The sequence below is a fragment of the Carcharodon carcharias genome, chromosome 10, assembly GCF_017639515.1.
Source record: "Carcharodon carcharias isolate sCarCar2 chromosome 10, sCarCar2.pri, whole genome shotgun sequence".
In the NCBI taxonomy this organism is placed as follows: domain Eukaryota; kingdom Metazoa; phylum Chordata; class Chondrichthyes; order Lamniformes; family Lamnidae; genus Carcharodon; species Carcharodon carcharias.
Window position 1 is genome coordinate 35,262,528 of NC_054476.1, and position 22,753 is coordinate 35,285,280.

The 22,753-nt window shown below is 40.7% G+C and overlaps 1 protein-coding gene across 6 annotated transcripts in view; it reads left to right on the forward strand.

Annotated features, from left to right (window-relative positions):
• Positions 1 to 22,753, forward strand: part of btbd10b (BTB (POZ) domain containing 10b) — a 102,954-nt gene that overhangs the window by 53,953 nt on the left and 26,248 nt on the right. For 4 of the 6 annotated variants that reach the window (XM_041196932.1, XM_041196930.1, XM_041196931.1 and 1 more), the window contains 3 exons: positions 7,156 to 7,352; positions 16,895 to 17,180; positions 21,898 to 22,000. In XM_041196932.1, coding sequence (XP_041052866.1) covers positions 7,202 to 7,352; positions 16,895 to 17,180; positions 21,898 to 22,000 — 540 coding nt within the window. In that variant the 5' untranslated portion in view covers positions 7,156 to 7,201. Of the gene's footprint in view, positions 1 to 323; positions 364 to 6,733; positions 6,874 to 7,155; positions 7,353 to 16,894; positions 17,181 to 21,897; positions 22,001 to 22,753 lie in introns of those variants that run through there. The other 2 variants (XM_041196933.1, XM_041196935.1) reach the window with 2 other exon arrangements.

Genomic DNA, 22,753 nt, shown 5'->3' on the forward strand with positions numbered 1-22,753 from the left:
CATGAAATATTAGTTAGAAAATCAGTATGGCCATTTAAAATGTTTGGAATATGTTGATAATGCTATTCTAGTCAAATATTATTATTTAATAAGTGCTTGCTGGATTCATAAGTTCTTCTTAACATCATAAGGCAGATTGTGTTTCACCATAATTAACAGCTTGCTAACAAAATCATAGAAGCACATGGCTTTGAAACATGTAAATCCTGAAAAATGATTTTAAGATGTTAATTACAGAACTAGTGACATAGTTCTTATCATTTTTGCAGATTTTTACCAGCCCTCTCTCTTCCTCTTTCCCTGCCCACCACCCCACCCCACAGCTCTCAACTAATGTAACAAAACTGAAAATAATGGATGGAGGTGAGGAAAAATCATGTGAAATTCTCAGATGTTAGTTATTGAGTGTATTGAGACTGTGCATAGTGAACCATGGGTGAAATCATTCAGGTTTGTGGTAACAGAGAGCATCTACATCATCTGTTCCAAACACATTCTTGGATCCTTCTGACAAAACCATTTTCTGTCGCCAATTATGCTCCAAGGTTAAGATATTACAAGGCTACATCTTAAATATGCCAGAATTCAGAACCTGAACTGCTCATTCTTGATCTCATGGACCAGTCTTGATCACTTAGGTGCAGGGATGCGGGGGGGGGTACATACACGTACCCAACGTCAGAAGAATTTTGCAGCTTCTTTTGCTCCTGAATTTGGTTGCCTTTATATCTGTTTTCTCTCCCAGGAGACCATGTGGCTTTGGGTGGGGTGGAAAGTGTATATTTTGTGATCCACAAGGTATCACAATTGTGTGAGACGAGCTCAATGAGCTACAGGGTCTTTACCTTTCTGTCATTGTTGGTATGCTTCCACTGAAGAATGTGTAATGCAGCTTGGGTTTGAAACTACCAGCTGCTGGAAACTTCACTGTTCAGCTCTCAAGGTTCAGAAGGAGGCTATTTGGCCCATCAAGTCCATGCCAGCTCTCTAGTCCTATTCCCCTTCACTCTATCCCCATAGCCCTGCAAGTTTATTTCCCTCAAGTGCCCATTCAGTTTCCTTTTGAAATCATTGATCGTCGCCCTTTCCACCACCCTTGTAAGCAGAGGTCCACATCGTTACCATTTGCTATGTAAAAGAATTTCTTTCTCACATCTCCACGCATCTCTTGCTTAAAACCTTATACCTGTGTCCCCTAGACCATGTATTATGAGCTAATGGGAACAGCTTTTTATTTTTACCTTATCTAAACCTGTTATAATCTTGTCCGCCTGTATGAAATCACTTTCAATTTCCTTTGCTTCAAGGAGAATAACCCCACCTTCTCCAAGCTATGCTTGAAGCTAAAATCCCTCATCCCATTCTGGTAAATCTCCTCCTCTTCACTCTGTCAAGGACCCTCACATCCTTCCCAAAGTGTGGTGATCAGAACCGGATGCAAATCTTGAGATGCGGCTTAACCAGACCTTTATAAAGGTTCAGCATTATTTACTTCCGTATTCAATATCTCTATTCTTTAGCCCAAAATCTTGAATGCTTTGTTAGCTGCTAGTCTCAAATCTGTTCTGCCCCTTCAAAGATCTATACACATGAAATGTAAATGCAATTATGCAATATTCTCATCTACTTTTAGGTTTGCAGCTGGAATTCTCCAATGCTATTGTGGGACTAGATGTTATGTGGTGTCTGGATGATATTTCCTTTTTGGTTTACTCCCATTAGAAATTTCGTCTTTACCACCTTGTTACACTGTGCACTGACATGCAGTTAGTGGTGCATGTCTACCACCTTTTTAATTACTGGACTCCTTTGTTTCCTCTGGTCTTGGGCAGTAACAGCATCCTTTGTACAAGCACTTAAGGTTTGGGTCTCCCCATGAGCAGGACCAGCTTTCATGTTTTAGCTTAACTCAGAACAATAGCGTATACTTTTGTTCAGCATGGAGTGCTGCAGTGTTGGAGATGAGAGGCTTTTTTGTATTGTTGCAACCGAGTGGATGTCTAGAGAATTAAGTCAATGACCATACGTAGTGTGGATTAGCCTCAAAGACCAAACCCAGCAGATTCACTTCTCTGAAGAATCTAGATGCTCAACCACAAATTACTGATTCCACAGCTTTCCATGCTTGGATATGAACACGTCACCTGTGGCTTGCTAGTCCAGAACCATAATTGCTCCACTACAAGAATATATAATTTGGCCAATCACCTCATTGGTAGCTTGCATGATCTACTTCAATTTTCCTCTTATCATAGAATCGCACAGTGCAGAAGAGGCCCATCGAATCTGCACTGACATGTGAGAAACACCTGACCTACCTATCTAATCCCATTTACCAGCACTTGGCCCATAACCTTGAATGTTATGACGTGCCAAGTGCTCATCCAGGTACTTTTTAAAGGATGAGGCAACCCGCCTCCACCAACCTTCCAGGCAGTGCATTCCAAACCGTCACCACCCCCTGGATAAAAAAGTTTTTCCTCACATCCCCCCTAAACCTCCTGCCCCTCACCTTGAACTTATGCCCCCTCGTAACTGACCCTTCAACTAAGGGGAACAGCTGCTCCCTGTCCACCCTGCCCATGCCCCTCATAATCTTGTACGCCCATGTCTTTCCAACCTCTCTTCATAACTTACATGTTTCATCCCAGGCAACATCCTGGTGAATCTCCTCTGCACTCCATCCAGTGCAATCACATCCTTCCTTTAATGTGGCGACCAGAACTGCACACAGTAGTCCAGCTGTGGCCTCATCAAGGTTCTATACAACTCCAGCATGACCCCCTCTACTTTTGTAATATGTCTCGATTGATAAAGGCAAGTGTCCCATATGCCTCTTTCACCACCCCACTAACATGCTCCTCCCCCTTCCGAGATGTATGGACACACGCGCCAAGGTCCCTTTGTTCCTTGCAACTTCCTAGTGTCGTGCCATTCACTGAATACTTCCTTGTCAAATTACTCCTTCCAAAGTATCACCTCTCACTTTTCAGGGTTAACTTCCATCTGAACTTATCTGCCCATTTGACCATCCCGTCTATATCTTCCTGTAGCCCAAGACACTCAACCTCATTCAGCCACCTGGTCAATCTTTGTATCTTCCGCAAATTTACTAATCCTACCCCTCATGTAGTCATGTATGTCATTTATATAAATCTTATATTCTTCCTTTTCAAACATTGACTCAATTCGCTTCTCAATGTTATAATCTCATTAGTTAAATGAGTCAGTTGCTCTCTTTTAGTAAATTGGTTTGTTGGAGCCCTGATGTTTCTCGCATCTTTTCAAATTAAGATCCTAATGTCACCAGATTTCTTTATTTTTCAATCTTTGATTTTATTAGCTTGTTCTTCTATTGCGGTGTATCCCTTACTCATTGCAAATAACGACGTGGTGGTGAGATGGACTCGGGGACAGCATGGGGTTGTGGGGGATGGGGGCATTGGCATGGGAGGGGGCGGGAGGATGTATGGAGGGATGGAATTGGGGTGGAAGATGGTATAGGTGGAATGGGATGGAGATGGTTTGAGAGGAACAAGATGAGTATGACATGAGAGAAATTGCATGGGAATGGGGATTTAAAGAAGCATTGTTGCAATAAAGGTGATTTCACCTCAAATGTTTTGTGGGTCTCTGCTAGAAAAGTAATGAATGCTTTCCTTTGAATAGTCCATGTATCCCCTGGTATGGGGTGGAGTGGGGCAAGTTTTGTATCGGTAGCAATGGAGAAAAATGTGAAAGCCACTAACTTTCATTTAATGGCTTTTTGAATGCAACAATTACTGGAATGTTTGAGAATTCCTGCACATCTATTTACAAATTTCAGTAATTTTTCCTAAATAGCATCAGAAAGGATAAAAGTTGTTGGCAGGAGGGTTAGAAATGATTCTGAGCTGAGTGGATCACTTTTTTCTTCCTTTTGGTTCCCATTTCAATTGTTTCTAATTTTCTTTTCCACTTTCTCTACTCTTGAATCAAGATGTCAGCCATGGCTCAGTGGGTAATACTCTCAGAAGGTGTGCGTTCAAGTCCCACTCCAGATACCTGAGCACATACCTCCCAGTGCTGTATTGAGGGCATGCTGCACTGGGAGATGAGACATTAAACTGATGTCCCATTTGTCCGCTCAGATTGACGGGAAAGATTCCATGGCACTACTTGGAGTCAGGGAGCTCTCCCATGTGTTCTTTACCAATATTTATCCCTTGAGCAAGATTGCTCAAAGCAGGTTATCTGGTCATTTGTGAGACCTTGCTGAGCACAAATTCACTTGCACATTTACTATATTACAGCAGTGAATACACTTTAAAAGTACTTCATTGGCTATAAAGCACATTGGGGATGTCACGAGGCTGTGAAAGTTTGTTCTTTAATAGTACAAACTGTCTTCTATGCAAGTCAGGCAGACTCCTTTGAAGGATGGTGTTCACTAGTCTTGTGCTCAGTACCATCATTTCCATTTCTGGACAGTGAGCAACAGTGAATTGTATTTTGTTTGGGTCCATACAAGATCAGATCAAAATTATGATGCAATTTAATAAATGCGCTGGGCACTGAAGGCTTGATTTTCTGATGGTTCAGTGTCAAAGTAGCGCACTGCTCTATTGCAATGTGTAATGTAAACCATTGCTAATTTAATGTCCTAAAAAGACATTCTTTGAAGCTAAGCTGAGCAGAGATTGCGATGAATAGGTCATAAGTGTCTCATCTTAGCATTTGTACAGATCCCACTTGCAAATAGCCATATAAGTTGAATAATGAATATTAAATTTGAAATTAAAGCAAAGATGCTTGCAAAGTTGCTTTAAAACTGCTTCCTCTTGAGTCACAAAATGCACAAATTCAATCAAAATTCTCTACCATAACATTCATGAGACAAAAGGGCATTTAATTAGTTGCTGCTTTTGGAGCACTTGCCTAATGTTCCATCCTTGGGGCTTTTGGACAAAAGTATTATTTTTCTGTGGTATGTTCAGAGAGATGTTTCCTTTTCAAAGTGGAACTTCGTATGAATGGTAGGCTTAAAAAAAATCAAAACTTTTTGCCAGGGGTGGTGATTGTTCTATGTAAATGTATCAACATAGCAGAATGCTTTAGAATCATTGAATTTATAATGGGGAAGGTTATAATGGTCATTTGGGCCATCGTGCCTCAGCAGGCTCTCAAGGACTTTGGACTTTGTCCCATTTCCCCTGCTCCATATGCTTGTTAAGTTTGGCTTTTTTTCGGTTCATTATCTGATTCCTTTAACTTAAAAATAAAAATCCTGGATTCTGCTTCAGTGTTTCTGTTTGGGGGCATTCTTTGTTCTAACAAATTGTATAAAAACAAGAGGAGGACAAAATATAAAAAAAAACAAAACAATTCCTTTGTTCTTTTGGCGAAGCTCAAATTTAGTTCCTCAATTTATCAATTCAGAGACCAGTGGAAATAGTTCCTTTTACATTATCAGAATCCCTTGAAATTTTCTTCATCTCTGTTTGATCTCCTCTTAACTATATATGAGAAAATATGTGCTAAATTACATGGTAATTTCATTTCTTGGATATAGAAACATGTTTTGCACCGCTTTAATAGTGTATATAGAATAGTTACAGTCCTTCTGGAGTCAAAAATTTGATTTCCAGTTACACTTGTACATGTTTTCATAAAATGGTTGCACAGCATGGGGCCATTAGGCCCAGTGTGCCATTAACGGTCTCTTTGAAAGAGCAGTCCAATTAGTCCCCCTGCGCGTTCCCCATAGCCCTGTATTTATCTAATTCCTTTTTGTTTGTTAGTGTTGAACTGATACCACCACACTTTCAGCACCTTCCAGATCATCATAACCCGCTGTCTTTTTCTTTTTGGAACTTCCTCATGTGTTATGACACAGCCGACAGTAAATGCTGAGCTGTTCAAATCCCAAAGGGAAACTTGAAACAACCGTCACAACTAATTTTCAATCTGTATAAATTTCGAGATGTGTGCCTTGAACTCTGTAGTAATAAGACTACCAAATCTTAAGGCTTTTTAAAAACTAGATTAAACATTTATTGATAAGAGAACTTATTTTAAATACATACATACATCTACAAATTACTACTATGATAACTTCTAAGTCCCCTACTCAATCTAACTTTGGTTAAGGCTATAGTAAGACACACACATTTTAAAAGACCCAGGCAAAGAAACATGATACCCTGAACAAGTCGAATTCCCAGTGAGTTTTCACTATGTCTTTGGACTTTATCTCCCTAATAATAAAACCCTTTCATAGCACTAAGTTTTACCAGTAATCTTTGGAAGAAATAAACACTGTTTCTAAACTTCACCTAGCTAGGTGACACATTTCACCCCTCCTTTGAAAACAATCTATTCTGTTTAATTTCAAAATGCAACTGTTCTCTTGACACCTATGTTTCTAAACTTCCCCATGTTTATCTAATTAACATTTCAAACCAGACCTCTCTTAGATCAAAGCACCCGACTAATTCAGTTAAGCCTTGTACACGCGCGCACACACACACACACACACACACATACATACACATATCCCACTATTACAATAAATTTCAATAGCATTGAGAATTATTATATCTTTTTGACATCATATCACCTCTGTTTCCTTTGCCAAACTCCTTAAATCTGTGCTGTCCAGTTATTCTGCCTCTGGATATAGCTCCCTGATTTACCCTGATTAAAACTAATTGACCTGGATTTTTAATCTGTTCTTTTGCCTCATCCAGGAGATCATATGGCATCAGGTGTGGTGCCTCATCCAGGAGATCATATGGCATCAGGTGTGGTGGAGTGCACCTATTGTGATGGAGTGCACCTATTGTGGTACAGACAGACTGAATAGACGAGAGGGTCTTTACTGTATGCCATTGCGTATGTTGCTTCATATGATTCAGAACACCCTGTCAATACCAGTAATGACTTAGAATTTGGTATAAGTGTTCCATTGTTTTAGTTTATAACAATGTAAAGTTGAATCTGTTCTTGGTATTATCTGCAATTTTTGAAAGTTGTTGTAAAGATTCAGTGCTCAGAATGAAAATCTTGCTAATGCACTCCTGTGTCAAGCAATAAAGCAAGTACTAATGGAATAAACACTGTTAAGCATTTTTTGTTTGTTTTCAGGATTCATGATTGGTTTGCTTAATTTTGCAGTGCTCCTTCACGTACACCAAAGCTTGGGACAGCACGTATTAGCAAAATGAGCCTCCATGCAGCCACCGGGTACGAGCGATCACGTGATCGGCGCAGGTCAAGTGATCGCTCTCGCGACTCGTCACACGAAAGGACAGAAGGGCAGCTCACTCCATGCATTAGGAACGTAACTTCGCCAACTAGGCAGCATCATGGTGGTGAGTTGGAAGTTTTTCATTTTGCTCTTTTTTTTGACATTGTGGAAGCTCCTCAGCATAGGAGGATGGCTGGGGGGAATTTTTATTATTCTTGAAGATGCTTTTAACTAAGCCTGATGGTAATTGGGAGACTTGTCCAAGGGGATCCCAGTCTTGGGGAGGGATGAAGTGTTGAACTGTGTTACTCTTCTGAAGCTGAAGGAGGGGACAGATGTATTGTTTTATTTTTAAGGAAGTTATCTTAACTCTTGAACCCAGGTGCTAAATTCCTTCTAAGCTGTGCGCCTGCACAAGCGTGCACCAAAACATCAAGTGCTGTGCACTTGATTATTAACTCTGCTCACATGGCATGTGGACTGTATTCTGCTGCTCCACCAGTCAAAGCTTTGTGAAACTGTGATGCCATGCGTAGCCAGATTTCCATTGGTGCCTGATCGTGCTGGATGCAGATGGCCATATGGCAACATGATTGACTGGCAGCTCGCCCATTCACAGTGCAGGAAGGGAGAGTGAGCTCTGGAACCAGGGAGAGGTGGAGAAAAGGAGCCACCATTTGAAGAGTTTGTCCGACTTGCTGCAAACAAGTGAGTAGTTTCTGAGGGTCCTGAACTCTGGTTGCAAATATTTGTTTGAGGCACAATTTCTGGTTTGACTGATGTTATCCTAGCAGAGATGCGACTGCTTACTTTGGCTTGTAAGGGTCTAGTGTGGACCGGGAACACTGATTTACAGAATCAGCTGTGCCCAGTAGAGGCGTGAGGGTTTGGGAGGGAGGCAGTGAGTTGGAGGTGGGAAGTGATGAGCAGGAGAAAAGTTATTGAGAGGATTTTTGACCCAGCTAGGTAGGTTCAAGGGAACTAATAGGTTTTTAATATAAAAAAAATTACAAATCGGGAATGTAATCCACGCTTGATGCATGTTTTCTTACTGGAAAGTGATTGTTCTTTAGCAGGTTCTCACTAAGCACGCAGTTTTTTAGGAACGCTTTAGGAGTGCTAAATGAGAGATGGCTGTATTTCACTGGCTGTAAAGCACATGGGACATTCTGAACATTGTTCCCTCTAATTTCCATACACTGAATTAATTTTGTTATGCACATCAATATTGAGGTAATGCACAAATGTGTCAGTGTAGAAACAAAAAAAACTATATATATATATATATATATATATATATATATAATTTCTGAAAAGTTACTATATGTATGGAAGAAGAAGAAAGAATACCATCTCCAGTCATTGACACAGTAACAATTTGTCCACAAATTACCAGATTTACTGAACTCAATATTAACTTTACCATGGTGACATTTGAATTTGCGATCTCTAGGTTTTAAGTTCAGTACCATAACCACTACACTACCATATATGAGAGAGGCATTTGTTGGTTTTATATTATAGCTTGTATTTTAGTCATTTGACAGATGAAAGGTTGAATTGGTAGTGATGGTTCAAGACCAGGACAGTTTGTTTCAATTTGACAAGCTCAAAGTAAGAGCTACAAAGGGTTGCCTTTTGAATTGATAGAGAATGTGAAAAAGGCACCTTTTTATTTTTTCCAGCTTATAGAGTGTTTACTTAAAAATGCTATGAATAGTGAGGAAAATGGCTTGGTAATTTCTTCACATCAGCAAGCATAATCAAGCAGAGATAAAGTGTCTCTGTGAATTTGGAGAGAGGTTGGCTCTTGTGAACCGGAGAGTGAAGGTCAGAGAGACATTGTTCCTCTAAATTAAGTGAATATTGAAGGGGGAAACTATATCTGGGAACTTGGGAAGAGAGCGTTGTGGAGAACAGAGAATGGAAACCTGTGAAAGAATAAAAAAGAAAAGCCGAATATTATTTAAATGGAGAGAGACTTCAGAATGCTGCAGTACAAGAGGGATTTTGATGTCTTTGTACATGAATTGCAAGAAGTTAGCAAACAGACACAGCAAACAATTAGGAAGGCAAAAGGAATGTTGGCCTTTATTGAAAGGGGGATTAAAGTATTAAGGTAGGGAAGTCTTGCTACAACTGCTCATGTTATTGATGAGATCGTACGTGTGTACAGTTTTGGTTTCCTTACCTAACTAAGGATATACTTGCATTGGAAGCAGTTCAGAGAAGGCCACTTGGCTGATCCCTGGGATGAAGAGTTGTTTTATGAGGAAATGTTGAGCAGGTTAGGCCTTTACTCATTGGATTCTACAAGAATGAGAGGTGATCTGACTGAAGCTTTAAGGCTTGAAGGGGGCTTGACAGGGTAGATGCTGAGAGGATGTTTCCCCTCGTGGGTGAATCTAGAACTAGGGGGCACAGTTTAAAAATAAGGGGTCTCCTTTTTAAGATGGAGATGAGGAGGAATTTCTTCTCCCAGGGAGTTGTTGGTGTTTGAAATTCTCTCTTCCAGAGTCCAAGTCTGAGTCATTGAATATATTCAAGGCTGAATTAGACAGATTTTTGATCGACAAGGGTATCAAAGGTTAGGGGAGTAGGCAGGAAAGTAGAGTCAACACCACAAACAGATCAGCCATGATCTTATTGAATGGTGGAGCAGACTCAATGGCTGAATGGCCTACTCCTAGTCCTATTTCTTACGATCTTTGTGTTTTGACCACAGCAGATGTTATACAGCACAGCAAAGCAAATCCCAGAGGGAAACTTGGCTTATGGGGCCATACCTTTTTTCTTTATTCTGAAAACAAGAAGAAAACATACTGATCTCAGCAGCAAGAAGTCCAGTAACGCTTTTGGGAGTTTAAAAATTAAGGTATAAGTTTTCTTAAGAAGATAAAACTTAAGCACACGATTACAGTTACACAGTTAAAATTAGTATTACAAAACAACATCCCCGGAAAAGCCTCCCTACTTGGTCTGATTCACAAGTAAACACCTTCCAGGCAACACTCCCTTATAGATGCTTATAAAAATCCAGTAATATTACCCACGGCAAACTGCTGTAGCTTTAATAAAGGCATACCATGAGACCTCTTAAACTCTTCCATTCTGCTGTGGAAATCCAAGACTTCAGAACAAGACTGCTTTTTGCAACCGAAGACTTTTCTGGCACGACTGGATGGCTGATTCAAACTGCTCCCAGCCTAGAGCTGTTTCTGGGAGACCTTCCTCACACAGCCAACAGCCACAAGCTCTCCACAGTAACTTTTAAAATACCTTTATCCCACTTCCATCTCAGGTTCCGTTGTTCTCACACATCTTTGAATATCAAATGTTTCTAGTTTGTCTGTGCTTTCGGGTCAATAAAATGTAATATATCCTCTTCTGTTCATCCATGGAACAGAAGATGCACAAATGTTTCTTGTTACCTCTGACTTCCCTTTGATATTATAACAAACTCTCAACTTATCTAAAAACGCAAAATTTAGACCCAATCTCTTTACTTGCACCTCAAACCCACCATAATATCTCATTACAAATGCATAAACATAACAATTCTATCCTTTCATGTCTTAAACCCCCCAGACAACCTGTCTGTTTCCCAGCTTAGTTGAATCATTCATTCACAACATGCACGTGCATTTTCACAGAATAACACAATATTCCCTCAAAATATTTTTAAAAATAACATCCATTGTCATATTTGGCTTTTTCATCATGAAGTCTTTTGTTATTTAATCTCTTCTGCCCTTCCCGCTATCACAGACCTTCCCTTTTATTCTTTCTGCCCCCTTCCATGAGGACTCGCGGAGGAAGCCAAGATGGATCATCCACTTGGCACTTTTGGCTGAAGATTGTAGCAAATGTTTCAGCCTTTTGCACTGAAGTGCTGGGCCCTTCCTCATTGAGGATGGGGATATTTGTGGAATCACCTCCTCCAGTGAGTTGTTTAATTGTCCACTACCATTCATGACTGAATGTGGCAGGACTGCAGAGCTTAGATCTGATCCATTAGTTGTGGGATTGCTTAGCTCTGTCTACCATTTGCTGCTTATGCTGTTTGGTGAGCAAGTAATCCTGTGTTATAGCTTTACCAGGTTGGCACCTCATTTTTAGGAATGCCTGGTGCTGCTCCTGGCATGCCCTCCTGCACTCTTCATTGAACCAGGGTTGATCCCCTGGCTCACCTTCCAGGAGCAGAGACACTGGATCTGCGAGGGCCACCTCTACTCGAGCAGCAGGCTGAGTTTGAAAAAAAAATTCCAGAAGTGACATCACAGGCCTACAACCATTGGTTGGTGAGAAGCTGCTGTGGGGGGGTGGGGGGTGTTTAAATAGCTTAAAACTAGAAAAACGTATCATTTATAAAGAAGTAGCTACTTGGATTTCAGTAAGGAATACTAGCAATAGGGAAGTAAAGTTAAATGAAGTCAGTGCAATAAAGTAAACCAAAATAAGATAGAGTTAGCAGATTGGAAGTTAGCAAATGTCACCCGACTATTTAAGAAGGGAGGGAGAGAGAAAACGGGGAACTACAGACCTGTTGGCCTTACATCAGTAGTAGGGAAAATGCTAGAATCTATTATGAAGGATGTGATGAAAGGATACTTGGATAATCGTGATCTGATTGGGCATGGTCAACATAGATTTGTGAATGGGGAATCATGTTTGACAAACTTGTTGGAGTTTTTTGAGGATGTCCCTAACAAAATTGATAAAGGAGAGTCAATGGATGTAGTATACTTGGATTTTCAGAAGGCTTTTGATAAAGTCCCCCATGGGAGGTTGATTAGCAAAATAAAAGCACACTGGATAGGAGGCAACATACTGGCATGGATTAAGGATTGGCCAAAAGGCTGAAAACAGATAAGGGATAAACAGGTCATTCTCGTGTTGGCAGGCTGTGACTAGTGGGGTACTGCAATGATCAGTACTTGGGCCCCAGCTGTTCACAATATTTTTCAATGATGTTGATGTGGGTATCAAATGTGACATTTCCAAGTTCGCGGATGATACAATGCTTGGTGGGAATGTGTGTTGTTTTGGACTAACTTATTGAGAGGGCAAGAATGTGGCCGATGGAATATAATGTGGAAAAATGTGAGGTTATCCACTTGATAAAAGGAACAGATGTGCAGAGTGTTTCCTAAATGATAAGAGATTAGAAAGCTTAGATGTACAAAGGGACCTGGTTGTCCTTGTCCATAAGTCACTGAAAGCTAACATGCAGGTGCAGCAGGCAATTAGGAAGGCTAATGGAATATTAGCCTTTATCTCAAGAGGATTTCAGCACAGGAGTAGTGAAGTCTTGCTTCAGTTGTATAGAAGCTTGGTTAGACCACACCTGGAGTAGTGTGAGGGGTTTTGGTCCCTTTACCTCAAAGGATTATTGCCATAGAGGGAGTGCAACGAAGATTCACCAGACTTGTTTGGGGATGGCGGGACTGTCTTATGAAGAGAGATTGGACGAAACTGGGCCTGTATTCTCTAGAGTTTCGAAGAATAAGCGGTGACCTCATTGAAACCTGCAAAATACTTATATAGACAAGGTAGATGCAGGTAAGATGTTTCCCCTAGTTGGGGAGTCTAGAACCAGAGGCCACAATTTCAAAATCGGGGAAGCCACTTTAGGACCGAGATAATGAGAAATTTCTTTACTCTGAGAGTTGTGAATCTTTGGAATTCTCTACCCTAGAGGGCTGTGGAAGCTCAGTTATTGAGTATGTTTAAGGTGGAGATTGACAGCTTTCTGATTAATAGGAGGGGATAGTGTGGATAAAAGGCATTGAAGTGTTCAATCAGCCATGATCATATTGAATGGCAGAGCAGGCTCGACAAGCCAAATGGCCTTCTCCTATTCTTATGTTCCTATGTTGATGGTAATGGTAGAGTGGGGGATATGCTGAGCCATGATTCTAGATTGTGTTTGAGTGCAATTCTGCTGTTGTTGCTGATGGCCCAAAGGGCCTCATGGAGTTGCTACTTCGAAATCTATCTCATTTAGCATGGTCGTAGTGCCACACAACACAACGGAGGTTTTCCTCAATGTGAAGACAGGACTTGGTCTCCACAAGGACTGTGCGGTGCTCACTACCAATACTGTCATGGACAGATGCATCTGCGGCAGGAATGTTGGTGAGGATGAGGTCTAATATGTTTTTCCATCTTGTTGGTTCCTTTGCCACCTACTGTAGACCCAGTCTAGCAGCTATGTCCTTTTGGTCGGTCAGTAGTGGTGCTACAGAGCCACTCTTGTTGATGGACATTGAAGTTCCCCCACCCAGAGTGGGGGCCCCTGCCACCCCTAGTGCTTCCTCCAAGTGGTGTTCAACATGGAAGAGCACTGATTCGTCATACTGAGGTGCATGGTAATCAGCAGGAGGTTTCCCTACCATGTTTGACCTGATGCCATGAGACTTCATGGAGTCTGGAGTCAATATTGAGGACTCCCAGGACAACTCCCTCCCGTATATCACTGTGTCACCACTTCTGCTGGGTATGTCTTGTCCCACCAACACAGGGATGGTGATGGTGGTGTCTGGGACACCTATCTGTAAGATATGATTCCTTGAGGATGACTATCATGGCTGTTGTTTGACCAATCTGTGAGACAGCTCTCCCAATTTTGGCACTAGGAGGACTCTGCAGGGTTGACAGGGCAGAGTTTGCAGTTGTCGTTTCCGGTGTTGAGGTCAATGCCGGTGGTCCGTCTGGTTTCATTCATTTTTTGACACTTCGTAGTGGTTTGATACAACTGAGTGGCTTGCTAGGCCATTTCAGAGTCAACCACATTACTGTGGGTCTGGAGTCGCATGGAGATTTCCTTCTTGGAAGGACATTAGTGAAACCCTATCAGGTTTTGTTTACAACAATCGACAATGGTTTCATGGTTATCATTAGACTTTTGATTCCATATTTTTATTGAATTCAAATTCCACCATCTGTCATGGCTGGATTCGAGCCTGGGTCCCCAGAGCCTGGGTCTCTGGATTATTAGTCCAGTGACGACAACATTATGCCATTGATTTTTAGTTGGCATTGCTCCAAACGTTATTAACTGCTATTCTAAAGTTTCGTTGGGGGGAAGCAGCATCTACACAAGCAAATAGTCTTATCTATTTTGCAGCCTTGTCCATCTGGGTTCATTGACAGTCTTGCCTCTGAGTCATGAGATCATGGGTTCAAGCCATGCTATGAAGACTAGCGCAATCTAGGCTGACATGTAATACAGTACTGTTGGACTTGAGGTCATTCAGTTAAAATGTCAGAATGAAGCTCTGCCTACACACTCATAGCTGTAAAAAGTTCAAGACACTGTCAAAGAGCAGTGATATTCTTTCCGGGGTCCTGGCTGATATTTATCCTTTAACCAACATAACTAAAACAGATTGTATAAATTAGTTCTCTGTATTTGCCTACAAAACAACTCACTGCACTTTGTAGGTTGTAAAATGTTTTGGGATGTCAAGAAGGGCAGTTTATGAACATGAACTCCCTCTTAACATATTTCATCATAAAGTGAGAATGGATCATTTTTACAGAGTGCATGCATTAATGGCAAAGGAGGCTTGTGATGAAGTCTGTAGCACCACTCAAACATAAATATCATATGATGCTGAAGTCACTGAGTTGATCTATGGCCGATGTGTTTACCAGCACTCTTCCATCTCCACCCCTCCCCTAGTGGAAAGGACATTTGAGTATTTTCTGGGTCTTCTCACACCACATTGTTTCCTCAGCTGTGGATGCAGCTTTGTTAGCGAGAGCAAATCAATGTAACTAGATTCACTATTCTTGATAAGTTCGCTGTTGAATCTACGTTCACCAATGGACATCAGTGCTCAGCTACATAGCGAACTGATGTGAGCTCCATGTGAGTGGTATGTGCAGAAATAGTTGGTTTATGTGCAATGGTTGAACTTAAAATAGATCAGATATATTTGTGTCAAGTCCAGCAGGCTGAATATAGATTGACTGCAGGGTTTTTTTCCCCTTCTTTCTCTCTCATGCGCTGTGTGCACTGCTTCAAAATATACATGTCTTGCTTAAAGACCAAGGAGCAGGAATCTATCTGAAATATTGCAGGGTCAGAAATGTTTTGCATTTAGCAGATGTGAAGCAACAAAGGTATTTTGGCTTATTTGTTTAAGAAAACGGGGAGACTGCGTTATTCTATTTTACTCAAAACGCTTGCACAAAGAAGTAATGAACCCAACCAAAACTGTTTGTTGCCTTTACTCTCCTTTAAGAACATTTTTCTGATTTGTAATTAATGGAGTTAACTAGCTGACTGACACCGCCCTTGATACCTTTTGATACTCAATCATGCAGTGGTAAGTAGTAATTATGGAATGCAATTCCTAGATTTATGGCAAGACCATTTAAAGATTTGGTTTCTGCTTAATAATTTCGGAACCACAGCTTGTGAAGTAAAGCCTCTTTAAAAAAAAAAATTGTAATTATAATTTATTCAAGCAACTCTGGGGATTAGCCCTTGGAAAGTGGAGGAATGAGCACAAGATGCAGTAGAAATTGAGCCAAGTACATAGGCTGAGTAACAGATTTATTGATGAATTCATGTGATAGTTAAGTAAGGGAGTCATGAGAACATTTAAGCAATTTACAACCAGTGCCTACTTGCAACTTAAGATGAAAGAGTAATTACTAGTTGCCACGAGGTTTGAGGTTCTTGCTCTTCATTTATGTGACCCCCATTATTTGAGTCAGTATTGTTGGCCCACATCTATTGAGTTGGGTTCTCAGATGAAATGCTTTGAATTGGATGTGCTAGAATATGTTACTGTTTACAGCATATATGTACATCAACTAACAATCCAAAATTGCTGTTATATCCTAACTTGCACCAAGTTCCACTTGCCCATCTCCCCTGTGCCCACTGATCTACACTGACTTCTGGCTTCAATTTTAAAATTCTCATCATTGTTTTGAAGTTTCTCCATTGTCTTGCCCCTCCCTATCTCTCTAATCTCCTCTTGTTCTACGAGTCTTTTAAATATCGATGTTCCTCCTGTTCTAGCACCTTGCGCATCCCTAATTTTTTAATTACTTTTAGCTTCCTTGACCCTAAGCTCTAGAATTTCCTCTCTAAACCTCTCTAGATCTTTAAGCTCCTTTTAACATGCTCCTTAAAACTGTCCTCTCTATCCAAGCTTTTGGGCACCTGTTCTGACATCTCTTCCTGTGGATTGGTGCCAAAGTTTTTATTGATAATATTCTTGTGAAGCGTTCTATTACTTTGAAGACCATATTCAAGTTGTTATAATGGAATAAAATACCCACTGATCTTTTAAGTGTCGAATTCCTAATTCCCTTTCCCAGTGAAATGTTCTTGATGTACTGTGGAAATATTGGCTTGAAATTCTCACCAAAGTAGAGGGGAGCTGTGCCAGGTTTGTTGCATTGGTTGATGTTAGCAATGCAGTTACGTGGGTCAATCTCTTCATTTCACCAAAATTGATTCGGACAAGGCTGAATAAATGGCAAATTGGTTCCACGGGAAAGTCAATATTCCCAGGCAACCTAAGCAAAGATGCCCTCCTTTCTCTTGTGGATCGGGTGAATTGGAGCGATGTGGGGTATGGAGAAAGTGTTTGCAAATACAAGTGGATCATTCTTAACTTGTTGTGACATTTTTACCTGTAGACAGAGAAAAGGATCACACTTCAACATCACGACCTAGCAGCCCTCGTCTTCAAAAGATTTCCCCAAATGGCTCCAGCAGTGTTGGCAACATCAGCCGAAATTGTAGCCAATCCAGTGCTGATGGAACATGCAAGTCAGCAGGCGAGATGGTTTTTGTGTACGAGAATGTAAAAGAAGGAACTCGAAGCGTCCGCACTTCAGAACGAGTTACGCTCATTGTCGACAACACCAGATTTGTTGTGGATCCTTCCATTTTCACTGCACAACCCAACACAATGCTGGGCAGGTAAGGGGTGTCCGTTTTCATTCCCTGCATTGCCATGAGAAACTGAAGGTTCAGGTTTAATGTGCTCATTTTAAAGGAGTGATTTGGCTGCTTACCATAGTGATCCATCTCTCCCAAAGCACATGCAATCCCATCCACTTCCCTGCTCTTTCCATTGGCCCTGCAACATTCCTCCCTTCAAGTATATTTCCAATTCTTAATGGTACTACTGAATCTGCTTTCACCAGCCTTTCAAGCAGTGCATTTTAGATCCTCGTAGCTTGCTCCATAAAACAATTCCCCTTATCTCACCTCTGCCTCTCCCATATAATGTCTTTCTCCGTTGTTGGTTTGCTCTTATTCAATTTTCTGGATAATAAATAATACAAAGGGCTTTTTTTAATCTCTCTGATTTACGAGAATGGTTCCGGGGATGAAGAACTTAAGTTATGTAGATAGATTGGACAAGTTGGGACTGGTTTGCTTGGAGAAGAGAAGGCTGAGAGAAGATTTGTTTTCTCAAAATCATGAGGGGTTTGGACAGAGTAGATGAGGAAAATAGTTCCCATGGGTGGAAGGAATGTGAATGAGAGGTACAAGATTTAAGGTAATTGGCAAAATAAGCAATGGAGACATGAGAAACTTTTGCATGCAACTAGCAAAGATCTGGGATGCGCTGCCTGAATGTGGTGGAGGCAGGGTTAATCGAGGCATTCAAAAGGGAATTGGATTATTATCTGAAAAGGAAGATTGTGCAGGGTTGTGGAAAGAAAGCGGGGGAATGCACTAGGTGCATTGCTCATTCAGAGAGCTGCTGCAGACATGACAGATCGAATATAAAAACAAAAATAAAAACCAAAAAACTGCGGATGTTGGAAATCCAAAACAGAAACAGAAATACCTGGAAAAACTCAGCAGGTCTGGCAGCATCGGCGGAGAAGAGCACAGTCGACGTTTCGAGTCCTCATGACCCTTCAACAGAACAGAAGGGTCTTGTGGACTCAAAACGTCAACTGTGCTCTTCTCCATCGATGCTGGCAGACCTGCTGAGTTTTTCCAGGTATTTCTGTTTTTGTTTTATGACAGATTGAATGTTCTCTTTCTGTGCTGTACAATTCTGTGTTTAATTGCTGGAATAAATCCTGAATCAGGACATTAAGGTCTGTTAGGATGAGAGACCTAACACCTAGGATCAATCTGGAGAGCAAAGGTAAACCCCGGCTGCTGTTTTGCCACTAACACTCATTTCACTGCCCACTCCCCCTTCACCCCTAAAAGCAATTGCAAACAGCTTGTGGATGTTTTGTTTGCCACCAATAATGGGGACCATTGGCTAATGAGAAAAATTAAATACATGATGAGATTAAAGGAAGAAGCTTATAATGCTGCCAAAAAGAGTAAGCCTGAGGATGGAGGGGATTTTAGACTTCAGCAAAAGAAGACCAAAGTTTTGAAAAGAAAAAAAAACTGGGAAAACTAGCAAGAGACGTAAAAACAGATTGTAAAAACTTCTAAGTTTGTAAAAATGAAGAGATTAACAAAATTAAATGTGGGAGTCCCTTTGAGGCAGAGACAGGAAAAATTATAATGGGGAATAATGAAATGGCAGAGACATTAAAATTTGATAACTTTGTATCTACATAGTAGGAAACAAAAAAAGAGGACATTCTGGAAATAATGGCAGGCCAAGGGCCTAGTGAGAATGAGGAACTTGGGGATATTGTTAATTAAAAAAATAGTGCTGACAAAATTAAGCAGGCTTAATGTTGACAAATCCCCTGGACCTGATGGCCTACATCTTGGTGTTTTAAAAGAGGTAACTATAGACAGTGAATGCATTGGTTTTGATCATCTATAATTCCTTAGATTCTAGAACAGTCCCTTTGGATTGGAAGGTAGCAAACATAACCCTGCTATTCAAAAAAGCAGGGAGAGAAAATGAGTGTCTATAGGCCAGGTTCGTATTAGGGAAAATGCCAGAATCTAATAGAGATGTGGTAACAAAGCACTTAGAGAATTGTAATTTGATTAGGCCAAGTTAGCATACATTTATGAAAAGGAAATCATGCTGACAAATCTATTACAGTTTGAAGTTTTAACATACAGAGTAGATGAGGGGAAGCAGCAGGTGTCGTGTATTTAGATTTTCAAGATGTTTCAGTTAAGGTGCCACGCAAGAGGTTATTACACACATTTAGGGCTCATGGGTTTGGGTAGTATATTAGCATGATTGAGGATTCGTTAACAAACAGAAAAAAAGAGTAGAAATAATTGGGTCATTTTCAAGATTGTAGACTGGAACTAGAGGGATACTGCAGGAATCAGTGCTTGGGCCTCAACTATTTACAATCCATATCAATGACTTGAATGAGGGAACAAAGTGTAATGTATCCAGGTTTACTGAAAATACAAAGTTAGATGAGAAAATAGTTGTAAGGAGGATGCAAAGGGCTAAAGACAGGTTGTGAGTGGGCAGGAGAATGGCAGATGGATTTAATATGGAAAGTGCGAAGTTTTCCACTATGAAAAGGAAAATAGAAAAGTAGAGTATTTTTTAAACGATCGGAGACTGGGAAATGTTGATTCTCAGAATAACTTGGGTAGCCTTGCACATAAATCACTTAGTTAATGTGTAAGCTTTTCTGAAAGCAAACTATATGTTAGCCCTTATTACAAATGCAGTGGAGTATGAGTGAAGAAGTCTTACTGCAATTGTATAGGGCCTTGGTGAGGCCACAATTGGAAGATTTGTTTGCAGTCTTATTGAAACATACAAGATCCTGAGGGGATTTAATATGGTAGATACTGGGAGGATGTTTCCACTCGTGTGGGAGTCCAAAACCAGTGGACACAGTTTAAGAATAAGAGGAGATGAGAGAATTTTCCTGAGGGTCATTAGTGTGTGGAATTCACTGCCCCATTATTTATTCAAGGCAAAGAAGGTTAGACCAGATTTTGATAGACAAGGCAGCCAAGGGTTATGGCGGGGGGTGGGGGTGGTGGGTGGTGTGTTGGTGGTTCAGTCAGAAAAGTGGATTTGAGGCCACCACCAGATCAGCTATGATCTTATTGAATGGTGGAGCAGGCTCAAAGGGCTGAATGGCCTGATCCTGCACCTAAGTTCTATGTTCCTATGACTTTGGTCGTTTACCCAAGGAGGGATGTACTTGCTTTGGAGGAAGCGCAACAAAGATTCACTAGACTGAATCCTGGGATGAGGGGATTGTCCTAGGAGGAGAGATTGAGAAGATGAGCCCTATATCTCCTAGAATTTACAATAATATGAGGTGTTCTCACTGAAATTTATAAGAGTAGATGCTGGGAAAATGTTTTCTTAGGCTTGGAAATCTAGAACTAGAAAGCAGTCTCAGGATGAGGGGTCAGCTATTTAAGACTGAGATGAGAAATTTCTTCTGTGGATCTTTGGAATTATCCATACCTGAGGGTTGTGGATACTTGGCTGTTGAGTATATTCATTACTCAGATCAATAGATTTTTAAGGGAATTATATGGAGATGGACTGCAGAAGTTCAAGAAAGCAGCTCACCACCACCAGCTCAAGGGCATTTAGGGATGGACAATAAATGCTGGCCTAGCCAGCGACATCCACATCCCATGAATAAATATATAAAAGGTAGTGCAGGCGGATGGGGTTGAGGCAGAAAATCAGTTATGATTGTATTGAATGACAGAGCAGACTGAAAGGCCCAAAATCCTACTCCCTGTTTTTCTGTTCTTGTTATCCATTTAGCTGCACCCTGCTTTTACCCATCCTTTCCCTCCCCTACCGAGTTAAACCTTCCCACCACTCTAGTCCTGAACCCTTGTGTGCCCCCGCCCCCGTTTGTGTCTGCTCTCTTCCTGTGTTCCCTCTGAGGTTCTCTCAACCATTGATCCTAGCCCCACTAAGCTGCTGACCACCCACCCAATTTCCCTTCTAGGCTTCTCTCCCTTCAGTCAATCACTCTATCATGACTGCCCCCCCCCCCCCCAACACCCCCACCACCAGCTGACCTTGTAACTGGTTCACTTTCCTCAGACACCGCCACCAGCTGTCAAAACTCAAATTCTGATCCTTATTGTGTTTAAATCTCCTTGAGGCTTCACCTTTCTTGCCTCTGTAATTTCCACCAATGTGACATCCACCCTTCCTACTCTAGCTCTGTGTATGTACCCTCACCTCACTCTCAGTTAATATGTTCAGTTGCCTAACTCCAGTTTCTGGAATCCCCTCTTTAAACCTTGTTACTACTACATCTCCTCTTTCTTTAAGACCACTCTTAAAATCCTTGGGATTCTTTTCTGTTAAGGTGCAATGTACCTTATATGAATTTTTAGAAAAAAATTTATTTGCTAAAATTGAAAAGAACATTTTTGCTAGAATAGCACCATAATAAAAGCTGTTTTAAGGTTAGTCGAACTATTGAATACTTTGAGGGCGCATTAGAAATCAGAATTTATCAGTTTGATTTTTCATTTAAGAAAAATGCTTTATCTTCCCTCCTTCCGCACTCCTTCAAATCCAGAGTTGTTCAAGGTTGAGAGGGTAAAATGCCCTTCAGATTCAATTCCATTGCTTAATTAGTTCCCTGGATGCTAGCATTGAATGTGTGATAGCAGCTTCAGAGTCAACATTAATCGGCTTCAAAACTTGAAATGCTTTTCCCTTTAGTTGAGTGAGGTGGCCAGTACAAATTTATGAACATGTCACTAACCACACTGTTACGTGTCCCTGTAGGATGTTTGGGTCAGGTAGAGAACACAATTTCACACGTCCGAATGAAAAGGGAGAATACGAGGTGGCAGAAGGAATCAGCTCTACAGTATTTCGAGCTATTTTGGTGAGTCTATAATGTTGAAACAAACACCTAGTAAAAATTTATGTAGGGGAGCAGACTCTTGTGGCTGGTCTGTTGCAACCTTATAGAGCATGGGATATTTTGAAGAAAATTAAATTTAGGCTATTATTACAAGAGAATATGTTTTAAAGCACAGGAAGAAATAGTAGATTACTTGCACTATTTGTATATGAGTGAATAAAATCTGAGCTTCAGGTCGACTAGTGATCAGTTATTAATATTCATTAGCGGTGTTTCATTTTAAGAGCAATTTTAAACTAGCATGCAGTCAACAGAAGAGCAATATCCTGATCAAAAATGAACTCCAAGGGTTGACTTCTAAACCATCTATTAGCAGCCTTAGAGCGTCTTTGCATAATTTTCTTTTGGTCCTATGTTCAAGAGGTTCTTAATAAATCAACAGAAGCTCAGAGGGGTTTGTGCCACAGGATCGACTTTATGGTGTTGAATAATGCAGCTCCATCTGTTCAATCTGGCACGTTGAATGAAGATATTCATTGTGTAACTTGGGAATTAACCACTGACTTGTTAATCTGCTTTGTCTTTGCTTCTTGTATAGAATTTATCCATATTTTGCAATGTCAAAAGCTACTAAGGAGGGCAGAGACTCTTTGTATTTCAGAGAGGAGAGATGTCAAATATATGTTTGTTACCCAAGATAAGGTTTTTCACTTTACTTGCTTTGCCAAGTGCTTTGCTTTTCCTAACTAGGGATTACACAATGTTGGAAAAACG